This window comes from Labeo rohita, chromosome 5, assembly GCF_022985175.1.
Source record: "Labeo rohita strain BAU-BD-2019 chromosome 5, IGBB_LRoh.1.0, whole genome shotgun sequence".
NCBI classification, from domain to species: domain Eukaryota; kingdom Metazoa; phylum Chordata; class Actinopteri; order Cypriniformes; family Cyprinidae; genus Labeo; species Labeo rohita.
The window spans coordinates 25,532,571-25,553,742 of NC_066873.1; the positions used below are offsets into that span (position 1 = coordinate 25,532,571).

At 36.5% G+C, this 21,172-nt stretch overlaps 1 protein-coding gene across 2 annotated transcripts in view; it reads left to right on the forward strand.

Annotated features, from left to right (window-relative positions):
* The first annotated feature begins 1,045 nt into the window (after positions 1-1,045).
* The window catches only part of fibcd1b (fibrinogen C domain containing 1b), an 84,905-nt gene continuing 64,778 nt past the window's right edge, over positions 1,046-21,172 (forward strand). For both annotated transcript variants that reach the window (XM_051110994.1, XM_051110995.1), the window contains exon 1: positions 1,046-1,973. In XM_051110994.1, coding sequence (XP_050966951.1) covers positions 1,902-1,973 — 72 coding nt within the window. In that variant the 5' untranslated portion in view covers positions 1,046-1,901. The remainder of the gene's footprint in view (positions 1,974-21,172) is intronic.

A 21,172-nucleotide genomic window follows, 5' to 3' on the forward strand; every position in this document is an offset into this window, starting at 1 on the left:
TTTCCATCTTGCAAAACAACCAATGCTGACGCAGCTGACTGACATCTCGTTCTTATGTTGCGTCGCATAAAATGATACAATTAACAGCACAGTAAAGACTTTATAATTTAAACAAACTGTATACAAATATTTCTTTCGCTGCAGAAATGCATTAAATTGGTGGTGCTGAGAGCCGCTCTATCCTAGAGGACTCAAAAATCCTGCATGGCTTGTTTCGTCAGAGACAGGCTTAATCCAGCGGTTGGACAGAAAAAAATACCTCAGCGATAAAAATGACCTAGCAACTTGGTTGCTGAAAAACTACCCAGCACCTGCAAAAAAAATATTAAAAATAACCCAGAAAATTACCCAACGGGCTGAACCCAGCATTTGGGTTTAAAAAATAACCCAGCATTTTTTTTTTTTTTTTTTTTTTTTTTTTTTTTTAGAGTTTAGGGTATGTATGGGCCCGGTACCAGTCTGTTGTCTGTTGTTGCCCCTCCCCGGTTGAAATCTCCAGGGCCCCTAGAATCATCACCGCTTTTTGTACACACTAGTGACGGCCCTGACCGCAAAATATTTTTGTAATGGCCACTCAGGACTATTTGTCTCCTTATGGCATTGAGTGTAGCCTAACTGACCTATTTAACAGGTGGATTTTCACCTGTGTGTTTTCAGTAATTGTGGGAAAATGTAACTGTTGCTAAACTGACACCGAGATGATCGCCTGATTAATCTCTGTGCTGTCAGATGTAATCACCAGCAAATGGCAAGGGTAGAATGTCTAATAGATAACATGACAAAAACATCTGTGCACCGATTGTAACCGTTTCGGTTGGCTTAAACTGAGCGCCTCAAATATCATTTTGATGAGGCTTATACAATTAAATGAACTAATCATTTAAAAACAACTTCCGTCCTCGAATTCAATTTGACTTCCATAGCTCACCCAATCTTTCGCGACGGGTCTTTTTATTGCATGTTGGGCTGTTTAGAGCGAAGTGGGAGTTTCTTAAACTAGACGAGGGGTGTGGAAAAGTCATAGCAGTGCCGACGGTGTCTGGGAGCGAAGCTGAGCGCGCACAGGGAGCGCGCTTAACGGACAGCTTCTGACGCTGGACGAGAGCGGGGAGCTTGGCTCACGAGAAGAAACCCCGTCAGTGTGCCCTGCCGCGTTTGTCTTGTCAAGATGAGACATCTCTCGCCCTCTGTCCGGTAAACTAGGACACCCTGGGACACGGATTGAATTCCCTCCTCAAATCACAGCCAACTAGTTCCCGTTCGAACCACCCGCACGCTCTGCGCTTGAAGGAGCATCTTTACCGCCACACTCTGTCCGTCCCGCTAACGGCTCAGGAATACAAAGTTGTATCACTTTTAAATGACTCTTCGGGACTGAACGGCCGTTTTTATTTTTATTTTGTTGACGCAACGTCAGAATTTTGTCTTTTGAGTGGCGTTGGCTTGGATTTACGCGCGTAAGTCAACTTGATTTGCGCCGTTTTCCCGTCATTTTTTCCTGTTGTCACCTAGTGTGGAATATCTGAAGACTTTATTCAACGCTCCAGGAGGAACGAAAAAGAGTCTGAAGAACTGCTTATGGAAATTTGAGGAGTTTTATTTATTTATTATTATTTTCTTTATCAAGTACGTATGATATTACGATGTGTGTGGTGCGAGAGTCTTCGCCGCCCCTTTTAGACCAGAATTAGTCAGTGTGGTCCCGGAGTAGAGGCTAGATCAGTGTCTTCTCGATTCGCGCACTCTCCTCACTATCCTTTTCTTCTTTCCCCTCAGAAAGGTTATTTTTCTATTTCAATGGAATAACTGATCGGGGAAACGACTGAACGACAAAGTGTCTTGTCTTTCTCCCCCCACCGCCTGTAACTGACAGGCGATTTAAGGTTGGTTCTTCTCCGGGAATGCTCAATGATCGATGGGGAATCATGAACAGCTCACCGGAACTCGAAGACGGACAGCGGGGCAAAAATCAGGTGCGTCTCCCACTCGCTTACACTTCAAAATGTACTGAATGTAGTTTAGGATGAGACACAATAGCTACTCATCTGTGTGTGTGTGGGTACAGAGAGAGCAGCGAATAGCACAATGAGTTGAGTGCGGCTTGTTCCTGTCACTCCGCATAAGCGCGCCCGTAGATCATGAGCGCGGCAGAAAGTGGCTATTTTGTTTCGCGTTTATGCGGTAGCCGAAAAAAAGGGCGCCAGTCATGCGAAATGCAGCTGGTCTCTGGATTTGGCACTAAGTGCTGGGGTGGTATAGTGGGAAAGGAGTGAGAGGAATTTTAATATTTAATTAATGAATGAAATTTTTGTTTGTGCCATTGATGATGTTGTGTTGGGACTGACTGTACTACACCATATATATTGTGTGTATGTTTTTTTTTAAGATAAAGTGTGGATAACCCACAGAGGCACTTAAGCGGTCTTCCCAAATCTCAGCCAAGGTTAGAGAGAATGGTGCAAATGCATGTGTGTGTTAAAAGTGTATAAAACTGGTATATGGTGAATGCATGTTTTAATGGACAGCAGTGATTTATAATCTGGCTTTTTGTCAGTGACGTGGGTAGAAAACCCATAAAATGGGCACACAACATTCATTTACTGTGAAAAACAAAACAAGCTATCAAAAGCAATATCAAAACCAGCACATAGCTCGATAAATACTCAAGGCTTGAGTACACACCCACACCATCACACAATCAACTACACAGACTGTAGGGGGAGAGAGAGTAGACAGTGCAGTAAGTATTGAACTTGTGTTTTTTTCCTCGTCTCTATCTCCATTCATATCTTTGTTTATTCATACTTTGTGTATATCTGTTATTTTTAGGACTAGACCAAGAAGGTTGAAGGTTATCCCGTTCTCCCCTGTATTTGATTAAAGAGAGTATAGGAAAAAAGCTAAATGAGTGTTGTTTTTCTACATTGAATGAAGGTTTCAATGAAGTCTTTCGATTCAGGTAGCGTCTTTAGTTTGTTTCTATGTAATGGTGCCTGCATGAGCAGCATCTGATCAGGAACAGCGTCTAGGTCAGTTCATGCAATTCTGATGGTTAGGCTTGGATGTTGAGCGGAAGTAACAGAATACATCTAAGAATATACATCAACTTCAATGCCAACAAAATTGGGATCTATTTTTAAACTTTTGACATTTGAATTTGGCAGAGATTTGAGTTTTTAATCAATAAAGAAGTTCCCAGGATTTTCTCAGCACACACACACAACTGCAGTGGTGGAGTGGAATTGATTGAGTCCATTTTTTGCTGACAGAAGTCCATACCGGGCTCCACAAATGCATTTTAAACTATTGACTGTAAGTGACTGTTCCTTTGGAAATTGGTGTGTTTTGTTTGTTTTAGCTGAGAAGGTTAGTTACAAGAACATTACAGAGAGCATTTTATGATTAATAGCCCATGTTTCCACTGCACGTTCATGCTGTCCTAAATTGACAAACTTAAAGAAAATAAAAAATAAGTAAAATCTCTAAACAAGCTCTCTAGCACATGCTTACAGTATATACACATGCCTGTCTTTTTAAGAAAAATCAGGACCATGGACAGCAACAATCCTACGCCATGAGTCAAATTCAGGACCATGGACAGAACCTGTTGAATCTGTATTTGGAGGACGGAATTATTCCAGTCTGTATAATTTGTGAACTAACATTTTGTTTGCTGCTAATAAATAAATGAATAAAAATATTTGGCTTTTGTTTTATAGGCTCATAGGTACTACATTATATGGCACAGTGACAATTTACCCTGGTCTCCCCCTTTAGGTGAAAGTCTGAATTGAATATTTAATTGGCTACAGTTTATACCAGGATAATCCTATTCCTAATGAGATTGTTAGACCGATAGATATAGCAAGAGCAAGAGTTTTTACACCATTCTTGCACTGTACATTTTGAATGTCTCTCTTGAAAATGTGCAGTGCTGGGGAGGCTCCAGGAACGGTTTGAAACCCCTGAACTAATGATCAGCAAATGTGCAATATAACTGCACCATGCAGACTAGACAGACCAATAATGAACCTCAAATGAATAATACGCCGGCCATAAACAGCATGAGCAGATTTACAAACATTACAGGATGTACTGTCCAACTGTAATGAAGAGAGCATTTTACAATGGTACGCTAGAAATACAGCCAAAAATGAAGTGCAGTGACAAATCACACCACCCATTCACAGATTGAACTATGAATGACTAATGCTTTCTCCCTGAACGGGAAGAAGGGAGGAGACGGAGACATCAAGAGAGGGATGTCAGGTTGGACCGGAAGGGAGTTCTGGGGATTCCTGTTAGCTTTAGGATACGCTGTAAGGCAAACACACACATGCATTTGATTGTGTTTCATTTTACATTAAATTAGCATTCTACAGCATGGCTTGCTGTTGAAACAAATTCCCTGTTTATGCATGAACTTAAACAGTAACCTCTCTTGAATTTGCCTAACATCCTTTAACTGTGTATGTGTATGGCAAAGTATTTTCTCTGTATGTGTCCTTGTGAATATTTTAGTTTTTTTTTCTTCTATTCCCTGTCTCATTTTCTTATTCTCCTCTTGTCTATCATTTTCTCCTCTGCTCTCTTTCTCCCTCTCTCACCATCTGTCTTTTACCCTGCCTCACCCTGTCAGTCAGTCTCTTACTTCTTTTCCCTCCATCAGGTCAAACACTGACATTTTTGTCAATAGAGGCCTAGGGGGGCATGATCATTTTCTTTCTTTTATTTTCCCTGTCCTGCCTTTCCCTCGCACCTCTTCTCACGTTCTCATTTATCCTTCCCCATGTTATTGCGTTCTCACGCATACTGTATATATACACTAAAGGGACCGTGAGCTATACACGCATCACTAAGAGGACTTCAGTGAAGAATAGAGATTTGCCTTGGCCATGCTGTGCAGAGTATTGTGCCCTTGCACCGTAATGGAGTGCTGCGTTAGTACCTGTATTCACTCCTCCTTCCCATCCACTTCCTGCTACGCATTCAGCACCATATCTGACAATAGCCTCAAGCCATTAGCCAATGTTCACTCGCTGATAAAATTATAAAATGGTACCCTATGCTGTGTAGAGTAATCATAAACATCTATAGTGCGATTTTCATACATTTAGGCTGTTATAAATCATGGTTATAGGTTAAGTGTGTTGAAGTGCACTTATTACGCAGATGAGAAACTATGTAAGTGGCTTGCTTTTTTTTTTTTTTTGCAGTTATGTTTTCTATTGTAGATTAAGCTCAAAATCTCTGTATGTTCTTAATATTTACCTCACCATATACAGTGCCTTTCAAAGTTTGGAAACATTCCAAGAGAAGTGGGGTTTGAAGAATTTCAGCATAAATTCTTAATCATTTTGTGAGGACTTTGAGTTGACTAGGTACAACACAAACTGTGCAAACTCCAAAATGTGTTCTGATGGGAATGTTGTGTCCAAATTTAATTGGCAAAATCACATTTAATCAGACAGTACAGGCATGTTTCCTCAATAATGATCAAAAAAGAAATTTGAATAATCAGGCATCACAGTTGACTGGCTTTCATAATTGTGTAATAAAAAATATGCTGATGCATTTCCAAACTTTTAGAGTGCACTATACAGTGTATACTTATAAGTCTGCTTTTTGGGATGTACACATCTAATTTCTCTTGTAATATGTACTATAGATATGCTTCTGTTTCTCCATACTCTGATTATATATTAAACTCATCAAAGACGGCTGTTCTTGCTAATGCATGGAGAATTCTCATCAGTGCGCCACTGATGTTTTTTTTTTCTTCTGCGTAGACTGATTGAATGAACACATAAATACACACACATACACACTCACCCAGAGTACACTTTGATTTGTGGCTAAGAAGTTCTCCTGAACAGTAATGATAGGAAACTAATTAATACAGCACAGTGACTGAATCATTCATGAACAACAAAAGTGCTAATCTTCTTAGAAAGAGTGAGAGGAAGAAAGGGGGGGGGGGGGCAACCTGTTGCTTCAGGTTTTTTCAGGTGGTCTTTCCTTGTAATTATTGTGCTATAAGTTACTTTTGCATTTCTGATAAATAACATTTAAACACGTTTACATTTATAAGTGGCTAAATACCGCCAAAATACAGTCTATTGGGCTTTTCTTGAAACTGTTAACCCATTGCTATTCTAAACCATGTTTAAACATAATCCTGGGTCATCTTGTTAATGTTAACTTGTTAACTCTGAATCCTGAGTAGTAAAGATTTCACACTGTATATTTGTAAACATTTTATATGTGTATTTATTAATTTAGAGACACTGAATACAGCACGTAGCTGGTTTAAAAAAATGTTTGTCCATCTATGAATCTATGTCCTATGAACCTAAAGCCACCTGAAATGTAAAAACAAACTATATAATCTCTGGTTAACTGGTTTCGTTTGTCACCATCTGACATTTAAATTTTTCTTGTAGATGTTAACTAAATACGGTGATGCCACATGATAGTTTCTCTGACTGTACATGATGCATGAATATTTAATGATTGGTTGATTGTTGCGAAAACAGTGAGGTCACTGTTACATTTCTTCACAATTCACTGTTTTCTGCTTTGGATCATTGTTCAGTAAACCAGAGTAAAAAAAAAAAACTGCGCCATCCTTCTTTTAGAATAACAGACGTGAAGCTTTCTGCTTTGCTCAGAGTTACCTAGCGCAGTGTAAAAATTCCATTTCAGTTTTATTTTCAAGCTGTTTTCACTTCAGTGATTGCAATCTCATACTCTTTCTACATTATTATGAATTTAAATTTCACTAAGCAAAAATAAAAGAGACTTGTTTTTAATGCAGTTTTTAGGACTGTTCGAGCCACAAATAGTAAGAAATATTAAACAGACCAACAATATTTCCCTCAAATGTTCTCCTTACTATCCAAGTAAAGTCTGGGTAATCAATTTTGTGCCATGAATAAATCATGCAATAGTGTTATGCTAGCAATGTTGTGCTGTTTGTTGACTTTATGTGGGTGTTTTGTCATCACTGTTATTTATTTGTTGTTTGGCAGTGCTAGGAGTTACTTATTAGTGTAGATTGACATTGTGATTTAGATGTGTGTGTCTGTGTATGTCTTTGTAAAACTATTGACCTATTTTTGTATCTTGCTTTGTTCACTCTTGTTCACTCTTCAGAGCCAGAGATTGCAGAGTTCACTTCATATTGAAAAACAAGTACTTGGTTGCCTTGACAAGATTTTTTGGCTGAACGAGACATTTTGTGCATTTAGTGAATGAACAAATTCAGAGTGGCTAAAGAAAGTAGTGTTTTTGAGAGAACTCGTTGCATCATGTTGCCTTGATTTTTCTTTTAACTTAGTTCAAAAATGTCTTTTATGCAGTTTTGTGGAGTGCAGTCTAATGAAATATACAGTAGAGAACTGCAGCCTTGCTAGAAAAGTGAATCTTGTAAATTCATGTAACTAGTAAAAACTTTGACTTGCGTGGTTGTTGGTAGAACACTCATTTGTCCGTTTAGATACTGAATAACTTTACATATCTGAATAAAGCTCTTTTATATGAATACAGCACTTAGTGCTATTGTAAATAGTGTGTATACTGCTCACTTTGGCTTCTTGTACTTGATTTCCTAATGAGCCTGGACCTGTCAATTGATTGGGTGTTTTTAAGTCAGACATTTGGAATCAATTGAATGTCCAAAAGAGCAGAGAACTTGAGAAAATAACTTAATTATTCTTGCTTATAAAGGTCCTGTCCTGAAATAAGTGAACATAGGCAGCAAGGCAAGTGTGTAAATTTCTGAAGTCATACACTAAATTGGCTTTAGTGCATTAGCATGTTGATTAATGATATTATTTAGCATCTCTTTGCTCTTCTGCTCTGTGTTTGTATATGTTTATGCTTATGTGTGTGGTATATGGGGATGTGGATGTTTGAGATGATTTAACACAGAGTGGTAATAGCATCATTAAGGCGGAATGATGTGATCAGGAATGTCAAGGTTAATCACTGAACTAATTACAGCCGAGAGATAGAGATTAAAGGAGGGGAAAAAGAGCAAGAGACAGTTCACCTTCTCAAGATTTACCAGTCTGAAACCACATCTCGCATCTTGAGGACTTTAGCACGCAGACGCACACAAACAGTCTGTCAGGCGATGACTGCACGGGGGCGGAAGCTATTAGGGTTGCTAATGGCGATAGTTTCACACACCGTTTTTGAAAGACCAATAAACTGACAGATTGAGTGAAAGATTCGAAAAGCGAAGGAGGGAGAAAAAGACGCGTATTGCAGGTTCCACACTAAAGATCCAGGCCCACGGTAACAGTAATCCAGCGCATGAATTATTTACACTGCATCTAAACTCAATCTAGCGAACACAGATCAATTCCTCTGCACAACATACGGGGGAGGGAAAAAGAAGGGATGGATGGAAGACAGGAGGGAGAGAGGAGGCAGATTAATAAATGAATTTGAGAAGTTATTCAAATGCTAAATTATTTACATGTCAAATCAATCAGAAGAGCTGAGAATGGATAGCTGCAAGATTGCCTCATTTTAAAGCAGTGCAGAGGGGATGGAGTGAGGTGAGAGAAGCTGATAAGAGACGTTGGGAGAGAGGCCAGAGGATTAGATAAATAAAACGTGAATTTATGACCAGTAACCGCTTATATGCTAAGAATCGAGGATTAAGGAAGGTGACTCTACCAGAAAGCATGAAGTACTGTGTGTTTTTGCCACGTTAAACCCTAGAACTAATCCCTGGAAAACAATCTACTGTTTAAAAGGCCATTTTATATACACTCACTATTGTTCTCCAGCTTGTATAAATCAGTGAAAGTGAGACCAACATTAGTGGTGTTGAAACTACTGAGGGCAAGTGAAAGTTTAAGTGTAGTTACTGTAAGTGTGCTGTAGAGATGCAGGTCCATTTACACTCAGGTCATTCCCGCTTGTGTATGTGCATTATCTAATGGGCAACCTCTATTTTTCATTGTTTTCTTCGTGACCGTTTGGTCGTGTTTTTTTTTTGTTTTTTTTTTAACTGTTAGCAGTTGAGACAATCCAGAAATTGCAAACGGCTCCTGTAGGGTTGGGCGATTATGGCAAAAAAATTAAATCTCACTTTTTTTAGAACGTTTGACTGATTCCCAATTTTTTTAAAGATTTTTAACTAGTCAACTTGAAAATGTAACTACAACATGATTCAGGTAAACTCTTTATTAATGTTAAATTCTTTATGATGTAAAATCACTTGTTAAATATTTTTGAAGAAAAGATGCAACTACCACTACATCTTTACAAACTTGTCTTATACATATTACACTGAAAACCCTAATAAGTTAATTGGACTAAATTGATTGAGTAAACTCGTTGCCTCAAATTAATTGAGTAATGGAATCTTCCAAAACTTGCATATTTAAGTTTATTTAACTTGGCGGTTTTGTAGACTTAAATCATTCAGTTCAACAAACTTAGCACTTATTTAATGTACTTAAACGATTGTGTTCACTTGGTATTCATTTTTTTAAGTGTACTTATATATTTAAGTTAACTCAACATGAAAATGTAACTTAAAACTGTTAAACAATGTTCTTATATTTGACTGCAAGTCATGTCAGTAGTAGCACAACAAAAAACAAACAAAAAAAGCTCATAAAATGGTTATTGATAGTTAATAAAAATAAATAAAATTGAGTTGTTACCATTGTTGTGATTCACATGCTGAATGTTGAAGTCTGTGTGTGACTCACGCACATTACCCCAAATATTAAAAGATTATATTAACGCAGTTAAAAGCTTCTTATAGTGTTTATAAAAAAAGAAAATCAGTAAAATTGTAAAATCATTAATCAGCATAAAAAAACTCATGATTTAATTACCTAATTACCTAAAAAACCTAATTATTTAATTAGAATATAGATCACTTTCTAAAAGCAATCTATTTATTACTTTTCTTTCTTTGAAATCAAAGAACTCAGATTTCATGCTGCATTGTTGCAACAACAGAAAGAAAATATAGTAATATAAACAAAGTTCCAAGTGCCCAACCAAAAGTAACACTATTCACTATAATGGTGAGTATTTAAAAAAAAAAATTTCAGGAAAATCAACATTAATTTATGAAGTCAGCTTATGTGATGTTCTCTCAAATATTTCAGTTGTATTGAAAATTCAACATTCAAGATGACTTTTTAAAATGATTTTTTTTTCAAATGATTAATCATGATTTTGAGCTCACAACACTTGAAATCTTAAGTTTATGCATTTTGATAGTAAATAAGTTAAATTAACTCATATTTTTAAGTAATAGGTCCAAAATGCAAAATTTTAAGTAATGTTTAGTCAACATTACTTGATTGTATAAGTAAAGACAGCATTAGGGTTTACAGTGTATATGTTAAGAAATAAAATAAATAAAATCTCAGAAGTCAAGGTAATTCAAATTCAAAATGACTGAAGGTATAACACCAGTAGACTATAACTAACTATAAGTGTTCTGTAAAAACAATTAACAGCAGCTTTCAGCCTGTCATCATGATGCAAACATGAAATATCAGACATAGAGTAGTAGTTCTTCACAGGTTTTTTATGTGTTTTTTTTATGTGTGCTGCGTTTCCATTGTTTTTTCTGTTTAAACATGGACATGTTTGACTGTTGCACTCTATTTCTAAATAAAAATAAAATCGTGGCAAACATTAAATTTGAATTAATCAATAAAATTGGAATAATCGCCCAGCCCTAGGCTCCTATGATAAGGTCATTTTACTTTCAAAAATCCATTTAACTTTGCTAAACTTTTATTAGAAACCATTTCAGCATCTTAATGGTTATCAGATGATGCTTGAGCTTTTTGATTTACCGCTTCAGTTTTAATTATCCATGCTCACCTTCCTCTATTTTTACATTTAAATGACCTTTGTCATCAGTTAACTCTGTCTTGAAGTTAACCTTTTAAAAAATAATTTAATAGCACTGTTAAATGTAATCTTTTCCAAATCTCAAAAGAATGATTTCTGAAGGACCATGTGACACTAAAGCAGGGCTCAACCGATGATCAGCCTGACTGATTATCAGTGCCGATATTAAGTATTTTTATGGTCATCGATATTGGTCTTTTTCAAAACCGATTTGTGATAAAATGATTCAAAAGCTTTTACAGAAAACTTTTGTAAAAGCCCTTGTTATTCTTAATTTTGCCATTAATTTTCATTTTTACACCAGACATTGGTTCAAAATATCTGTTGTCTGTCTACTTGATCTGTAATAAGGAGTATCGGCATCAGCCCTGAAAAACACATATTGGTCGACCTTTACACTAAAGACTACACTATTCAAATAAATGCAGCCTTGGTATGCATAAGATAATTCAGTAACACTTTAGTAAAGGGAACAATTATCACTATTAACTAGTTACTTATTAGCATGCCTATTATTAACATATTGGCTGTTTATTAGTATTTATAAAGCACCTATTCTGCATGACCATATTCTACATCCCTAATCCTACCCAAGACCTAAACCAAACAACTGCCTTACTAACTATTAATAGGCAGCAAATTAGGAATTTATTGAGGCAAAAGCTGTAGTCAGTGGTTTGTTAATAGCAAGAACTGGACCTTAAAATAAAGTGTGACTGAGAATTCTTTCAAAACATTAAAAAATTGTATTATTTCAAACTTTTGACTTCTAATTTAATTATTTGTTTATTTTTATCATCCAGAATTTTATTTCTGCTACCTGCAGACAAAACATTGCAGTTAGTATCACACTGAGTACATAAGTTCTTTGAAAACAGGTAGAGAGGTAGAGAACCTAAATAAATGGCTTTTATGAGACATTTTTTTATAGCACAAGGAAACTTTGCTCTTCGTTCGGGCAGAATAAGTATCACTGTTCTCTTTCGTGCTTTCAATGTGCATAATAAAACCAATGTCACATGATACAATGGGAATCATATTTTAAAGAGCGAGCACAAATTCATTCGTCTGCAGTATTCTTGCGCTGACTGAGCAAAAAGTTTGGTGCAGACTTGGAGCAGTATTTGAGGAACATAATGACTTTTTCCATCTGAATGACTTTGGGCCACAGGTGTACTTTATAATGAGTCTATGTGTCTCAGATACGGCTGAGTGCTACTGTGATTGATAGGTTTGGAGATCTGTCACTCAAAATTTAAGACGTATAGAGAAATACACAAACAGATGAGAGAAAAAAACCCTTAGAGAGAAAATGAGAAGCTGATTTGGATTGTAGCCTACCTGTCAAAAACCAAAGTAATTATTTTAAATACTTACTCCATTAGTGTTATATAATGATGTTTTGTGTTTTAAAGGTGTTTTATTAATGGATACGCAAGGCAAATTTAAATGCACAAGGTCTTTGCAATAGCAGCAAATGAAGTGTGCTTTAAAGGTGCTCCACATTAAAGCCACTGTGGAGATACTGTCAGGCTTTTAAATGAGCCCAATTAGAGGCAAGGAAAGCCGAATGGCAATTTTATCATTAGCTCTTCTGAGTAATTCAGTGAATTAGAGAAGCTCTTGTTAAAGTTTAATTTTGAAACATTCTGAATAGATGGTGATAATTGCCACAAGGTAATAATGAGTTTTGGGCTAACTCACTTTAAACAGGCTCAAAATGAGGTTTGCATAAATTGTAGATGATCGTTGTTAGATTTGTATGACATTTTAGCATTTGTTTAATTTTTGCATAGAGGAGGTTTAAACTCATTAGTGAAATAAACTATGCAATAAAGGCAACTGAAAATCCTGTCTGTGTTTTTATAAGATTCATAGCTCATCCTTGTTGCTGCATTATGAACAAATTTATTTGTGGGCTGATAGGGTAGAGGTCAAAAGTTCACCCCAAAATTAAAATTCTTTATCCTTTACTAAACCTCATGTTGTTTCAAACCTGTATGACTTACTTTCTTATGTAAAACACAAATGATAACAGTTTTCACTTTTGGGTGAACTATACCTGTAAACTATTGACCTCAACAATTTTTGCCCCAAATACATTCATTCTTAATGTGACAATAAGATGAGCTGTGAATAAACAATATTAAAAGTAAATAAATAGGGGGGTGGGGGGTGGGAATACAGTTCTTAAAGAATATGTTTCTATTCAGAAATATACTTAACTGATGTAAAGTCAGTCAAAATGTCTCCTTTCCTGACACAGGTCAACGTATATTTAATTCACCTTTCGCCAGGAGTTTGACTGACAGGTGATCTGACCAATCATAACACTGAATCTGCCATTTTGTCCACCAAACAAACCAGACAAGACAGAAGATTAATGTCGGTGGACTTGAACTTGTGTATTGACGTCTTCCCGTGGTTGAAACAAGATACTTTCTGATGTTCATTCATATTTAATTTGTGCTCTAACTAGTAAAGAGGAAGTGATGATCGGCTCACGTGCCCTTCGAACTGAGACCCTAATGCAATCTGTCACACAAAAACTATTTATTGTCTGAATTACTTTAACAAATGACAAAACTTGAAAGCTGAGACTTTGTTTCATACCTATAGTAACTGCTCTGTCTTGCTTGTCGGATATGGGGGGGGGTCTTTGCGAACGGTCATGGTAACAGGTGAATTGCACAGGTGGCTTGTCAACACTGAGAGGGCAGCATGACAAGGTCATAGTTTAACATGGCAAGCACATCACTTGAAAGTATGATTTTAACCCATACTGACATTATGAGTGCAGTTTCACCCTGCCTAGTCATACCATATTTGAGGGCATAAATTTAGCTTTAGCCTAAAAGTCTGCTGGGGCTTGTTTAAGTGTCAACAGCAATTTCAATCCAGTCATGTTGTCTAAACAAATACAAATTGGGTCAACTCCCAGAACCACATTGAGTATTAATTACTAACAGAATCTGTGCGTTAGACATTTATTAAATGTCAGACAAATTTGTTTCCCTAGATACAAATAATCTTTTTAGCAAATTTGTATTGCTTTGTAAGTCCCTCAGTGCAGTGTCATGCTTTTATCTCTTCACTTGAGTGACTAAGTGGAAGTCATTCTTTATCCTGCATGTCTTGTTCACACTGGACCTATGGGCAACTGCCAATTGAAGGTGCAAAAAGGTTTGAGTTGCTATAGACATAGACATAGAGACAACTAGGCAAAATATACTTAGCCCTAAAACTGTCTATCTATCTGTCTGTCTGTCTGCCTATAAATATTAATCTTTATCTTAATCTTAAAGGATTAGTTCACTTCTAGAACAAAAATTTACAGATAATTTACTCACCACTTTGTCATCCAAGATGTTCATGTCTTTCTTTCTTCAGTCGTAAAGAAATTAAGTTTCTTGAGGAAACATTTCAGGAATTCTCTCTGTATTGTGGGCTTCAATGGTGCCCCCAAGTTTGAACTTCAAAATTTTTGTGAATCATTTGTTTTTTCGAAACAGTGGTTCGGAGTGCGTATCAAACTGCCAGTCATGTGATTTCAGTAAACGAGGCTTCATTACGTCAAAACTGTTTTGAAACGTTTCGAAATTTCAATGGTTTGCCATGAGGGGGCAATGATCTTTGTAAACGCGTAAATCATCCGAGTTCATTGAGTTTAGAACAGTGGTTTTTACCTGATCTCGGATCAGTTTCATCAATTTGTAGACATTTTTAACAAGTGATTTGTGTAATTTAAAGGATGAGAAGTAGTTAATAGTCTATATAGTTAACTATATAGGAGCTCTAAATAAAACAAACAAAACAAACCCTGCAAATGAATATAAAATATTTTAAAAACCACATAGTATACAGACACTTCATATGAAATGTTATTTTATTATCTGTATTGCATTTAATGTATTCTTTAATTCAAACATTTGCAAAGGGCTTTTAAGTGCTGTTTTTACGCATGTTTTAGCTTGGCGATTCGAGCGCTTCGAAGCAGTGAATCATTTGCGAAGCAACTGGTTTAATTGATTCAAAGCTTTGAAAAGTTTTGTTTCTCGCATCACTAGGAAGAAGGGTCTTATCTAGCAAAACAATCTGTCATTTTTGACACAAATTGACAATTTATACACTTTTTAACCTTAAGTGCTTGTCTTGTCTCTGTGATGCGCATGTGTAGTCTGTGTAATCCAAGTCAATACAGTTAGGGTATGTCGAAAAACTCCCATCTCATTTTCTTCTTCAACTTCAAAATCGTCCTACATCAATTTTTTACCTTTTTTTTGTAAAGCGTGTTTGATCTTCTTTGCATGTTCACTTTGTAAACACTGGGTCGGTACTTTTGCAGCGATGTAGGACTACTTTGATATTGGGGAAGAAAATGAGAAAGAAGTTTTTCAACATACCTTAACTGTCTTGAACCTGAAAAAACAGAGTTCATGCGGAGCTAGACAAGACGAGCATTTGAGGTTAAAAAGTAACATATCGAAAATAACATATCGTTTTGCTAGATAAGACCCTTCTTCCTCAGCTGGGATTGTTTAAAGCTGCATTCAAACTGCATTTTGGAAGTTGAAAATTCCTGAAATGTTTTCCTCAAGAAACGTAATTTCTTACTGACTGAAGAAAGAAAGACATGAGCATCTTGGATAACAATGGGTGAGTAAATGAGCTGTAAATTTTAGTTCTGGAAGTGAACTAATCCTTTAATCTTATTGTAGATGTGAATCAAGCCACTTAATGCATGACAGCAAAAAAGCTTGTATTCACAAGCTTTTTTTTTTCTTTTTAAATGAACAAATGTGAGTTCCAATACACAGCTTCTCCCTTTCACAGGTGTGAAAATAGATGAAAATTGTAAACCACCTGTGTTTTGCTGTGAAAAGGCCTGGGAGGTGGTAGAGGCAGAAATTACAGCAAAGATCCTAATTAAGCTCAAATACAGCTCAAACATCATAGGTTGTGTTTTGCGTATATCTTTTCTAAACCTATTAAAATGCTCGTCTCATTACAGCATTGTGCAACAGAGTGTCATCTGTCACTACAGTGATGACACTTGAAAGCAAGAGGTGTTCTGGTTAAATAATCACATTTTCACAGACACAATTGCCACTGTACAACTGTTCATTTTCAGCAAAAGAATCACTCTCATTGCATTCTCACTGGAATTGTAGTTACTTCTGAGCATTGGTGTGAGCTCAATTCTGCTTTTGAGAAATGTTTTGCGTTTTCAAAGAGGAAATAGCAGTTTTTCTTTGCAGTATGTGGCATATTGAACTGAATTGAAAACTACTGTGTGTCATAGGGATAAGAGTCTATTGCAGGGATGTCTGAAAACAAAGTGCATGAGCATGCATTCAATTACAGTTTTTGTTATGCCTCAAATTGTCAATTGCAACTGAGAGGCTGAATTACTCACCGTTGCCCAAACATGACACCCTCTTGAGAGAGAATTTTTGATTATTTAGAATCTTTCACCACAGTCTCCATAATCACTACCTTCCAGCTGCTGGAAAAAAAAAAATAATAAATAAAAAAATGAGACCATTAAGGTCTGTTGTCCTGGTCTAGCTATTTCTCTTCAAGAGACCTACATTTTAATGGATGACGCAATGAGGTTATTTTATTTTTAGTGATGTGATACCGTAATATACTCCAAAATCCCTGACTTCCAATTGGCTCTAGAGAGGCCTAGCCACCCGCATTGCCCTGAAAAGAGTTACAGATGGCATGTGAATCAACGCACAGCTTTGGAGGTTAGTAGCTACTCTAAAACACACACACAGAGGCTCTGAGAGTTCTCTTATCCACCCACTGTTAGGTAGGCGTCCTCTCTGATGCTTAGCGTTGTGGAGATAGAGAGAGTGAAAGTAAGCTGGGATGGATGGGTGAGTGGTAGAGACTCATCCTGAAGAATGACAGACGGGTGAGAAAGCAACATACGTGAAAGCTACAATATTGAAATTTAAGGTGACAATTAAGCTTTGTTGTTCACTTGAAAGTGTGAAAGTGTCTTTTCTCACGTCACTTGTATTCAGAGAGCATGGCTTTGTGTGTTTTTCTCTTGACTGTATTTTCTGTACCAAAGACTACGTGCTTTTGTGCTGAAAGTTGGGGATTATATACTTTGTGTCAAGGGTTTTGAGCCATTTATTCAAGTAATTGTCTCCTTGGAAGCATTTTAGGGCTTTTTGGACTTATTGCTGGAGTAATTTCATGCTAAGTGTTTTGTGTGGGTTACACAGAGACTTTTGAACTCTGAAGTTGTTTGCATTTGTCATCATGACACCGAAGACATCATAAATGCTGTTTTATTACCAAATTTGCATAATATTTCTCTTTAAAATTGATTTGAAATCTGAAACCATCTTAATCTAAAATCAGAAAATTACTTTAAAAACTGTTTTAGGTTTTGGTTTGTTGGGCTTTTGAGGTTTTATTCAACATAAATACAATACTAAATACAACATGTAAATACTTGCCTCTATATACATTTCTGGAAAGCTGAAAAAACATATCTATATGTACGAATCACTGCGATTTCCAGTTGAAGAGTTGTCATCACATATACAGGTTCATATGCATGAGTTTTCTAATTTAGTAGGTTTACTTGGTAGCTCTTGCAATACAGCGTCACACTTGAGTGATGAAGAGCTCCTGTACGAACCCCGTGAAACTACAGTTCGACAAAACAGCTCAAATCCACATAAAGAAGGTGAAATAGCACGGTTGCATCAACAAATGCCTTTTTATATCACTTTTGCATTTGTTAACACTATTGGTTAGGTTTAGGGTTGAGTTTGGTGAAGGGGATAGTTCCAGTACGATACAGCATTAAACTTTAGCAACATTCCCCGGATATTTGAATTCTGAACAGCCGCAATACGTACCTCAAGCAGCGTAATATAAACACCGCAATATGTGCCTGTACCAACATAATAAAAATGTGCCACGCTCAGGTATTGAACGTGTGTTTTAGCACCACTATCTGGACATTTCTCTTTGAAACTGCTGTGAGATGTGCAGTAAAGTACGTTATTACGGTGTTGCAGAAATGTATATAGAGGCACGTATTTCCAATGAGCCTGGGTTGGTTTTATTTAATAGGACAGATTAGAAGCAGCGGTACAGTAAGTAGTGAGAAGAAGAAGACCGAGGCAACACTGGGAAATGACCACACAATCACACAATCATGTCAGAGCACATACGGTTACCAGCTCGTGTCTATGACAAATCAAACCTTGTTTGAACTGAACTCGATTTGTGGATTGATTCTGCGAATTTTGCAATTCTCTTTTGAATTGATTTTAAGCTTAGTTTTTAACAGCAAATGGCACTGTATGCTTTAGAAACAGCCGAACACTGCTTGCATCCAGTTCCTACACACACACCACTTGAACCTAAAATAATCATTCATAAAGTTTGAAAAGATTGAAGCGAATTACAAGGATGTTTACATTACTTTACATTAATCTTGCATTATAAAAGCATAAAACCCGAGGTGCAAAGTACATTTAATCACTTAAATTACTTAGCCAAAAGCAGAAGTGCTTTTTCTTTGTGAGCATTTGAGTGTGCAGATAAAAACTAGCCTAGAGCGCCAACTGCTGTTAAAAATTAAAAATGTTAATTATTTTACTAAAATAAGAACGATCATACAATGAATGTTATTGTTTATTTAGTACTGACCTGAATAAGATATTTCACATAAAAGATGTTTACATATAGTCCACAAGAGAAAATAAACTGCCCATTGTTCTTCATAAAAATCCTTCAGATCCCACAAATTCTTTGGTTTTAGACAACTGAGGGACTCATATGCAACTATTACAGAAGGTTCAAATGCTCACTGATGCTCCTGAAGGAAAAAACATGTACGTATTAAGAGCTGGGGGTGAAAACTTTTGAACAAAATGAATTTTTCTTATTTTGCCTAAATATCATTTTTTGTTTTTGTTTTAGCACTGCCCTAGTGCTATAACAAGATAGTTACATGTTTCCCAGAGGATAAAATAAGTTAAATTTACCCTGATCTTAAAATTAAAAAAAAAAAAATTAAAATTCAATTAAAATTTTTTCTGAAGAACAGCAAGCAGTTTAACTGTTCAGGACAAACAAGGGACTCATGAACAACTGTCACTAAACAAAAAAACACAGCTGTGAAACATTCAGGTAGAAACACAGTATTAAGAATCAAGGGGTGTAAACTTTTGAACCAGGTCATTTTTATAAATTCAACTATTATTTTCTCTTGTAGTAAGTCATTTAGTAAGCTCAGTGTTTTCATTTTGAAAGAGCATGTTTCAATCAAGTAGTTCAATCAGAAACTGTTTCCTAAATTTCTGAATTATATTCCACTGTCTGTTACATTATTATGTCTAGGAGGGGAACCTCAAGTCAATATTCTGTTGTGGGCTGCAGTCCAAATTGGTTTACTTTATCAGTCTCAAATTTAACGTCTGACCTTGTGAAACTATCATTAGTATTAACTGTCTGCTTTATAACCTTAACTAGATGTGATTATATGATGAGCATGAAGTCATTGGTATCTCAGCGGGCTGGAATGCACTGCTGCGGTCTAGCGAGTACTTTGTGAGGTCTGAGTCTCTCAGTTCAGCTCGGGGCTAGCTGTCATTCAGAAATTGCCACAAAAAGCTCAGGCAATAGCAGTTTAAAGATTGCAAAGCTGACCACAAAAGTGATCATTGTTCGAAACATAAATTTAGACAAAAAAAATACATCTCACACACAACTAAAATTTTTTTTGTTCCACTGTGTTCATGGTGTTTACAGTTTGTCAATAATTTCTTACATATTTCCAATAGCAACATCTTGTATGGACAAAACTACGCCTTGCATTGATCCAAAATCCACAAGCTTTTAAATAGAGTCCCATCAAGTGTGTCCCTGTTGCATCGAGTGCGAGAGAAAACCAGGACAATCAAGTTTACCCTTATGTGTTTCAAGACACCCCTAGTTTTAGCCCTCAGATTGCATCAGTTCACATGCCTGTGGCCTCGATTGCCCCCCAGTGTCTCACTGGTGGATCTTCTTATGTGTGTTTGTGTATGCTGTCCTTGGCTCGCCCTTCTATCTTGTATTTGTAATGGGCATCACTTCACACCCGATAGCATTTGGGGTGGATTGGAGTTGAAGGAGCACTCAGCCGTACACATACACAAGTTTGTTTTTCTATCGTGCCAGAGACTTCCCATTGAATTCTGTTGTTTTTATACTAAGCTAATGATATTTTCTGTCCCCTAACCTTAAATCCAACCCCTCATGCAAACTTATTTTCATGTTTAGAGTTTAATTAAAACATTATTTAGTGTGTTTAATATGTTTTTCTCTTGTGGACCATACAATGTAAGCGATTTCAGGTTTTACTATCCCTTTGGGGTCTGCGTTGGCAAAACCTTTCCAGTCTTTTGCTTGGAATATGCAGGTACAGAGAAAGGATGGAGGAAGGAAGGTTGAGCTGGAGCAAATGAAATTGAGAGAAGAGATAGAAAGAGAAAGCGAGCGATAGAGAGTTCATCTTCGTGGTCAGATGCTATTGATTCTTATGTTATTACATGCATTATTCACAGGAAATGTATGAGTGGAGATATATACAAGAGGAGCACTGGTTGAAAAATCCATTCGTCTTCCTCACTGTGGGATATCTGTGCGATGTGCAATTTTCTTTCTTTGTCATGGCCCTAGTTGAGATTGTTGGAAACCTCAAGGTGTGTCTATGACTATAAAACAACAATGATATTGAAATGGGTTAGCGTACAGTAGTATTGCGTTTTTGTTGTGTGTGTGTGTGTATACTGGTATTCACTATGTTGCGAGGACCAAATGTCCCCACAAGTATAGTAATACTAGTAAACACCTATGGAATGCCCCCACAAAAAAAATTGAAAATAGTATGTGTGTGTGTGTTATATGCAAAAGATAGATATCGGAGAGGTACGGAGATGTGGTTTGCTGTCTTGAGATCTATGGCTGAGATATAATGGGCAGTTGGAAAGAAGAAGAAATACTGGCAATTTTACTTCTAGAGCCAAAAATATGTGGTAATATACTTGTAGTGTTACATTTGTTAAGACTGTGTAAACAGCAGTGTTGGGAATTTAAGATTCTTCTTTGCAATTTGTGATTGTGAATTTGAGTGGACTCTTAACTACATTACATGATCTCTAGTGAAAAGTAAATATACTAAAATGTCTTTAAAAACATGTATTTCGTGCTAAGTATACTACAAATACATTTACATATTATGTGCTCA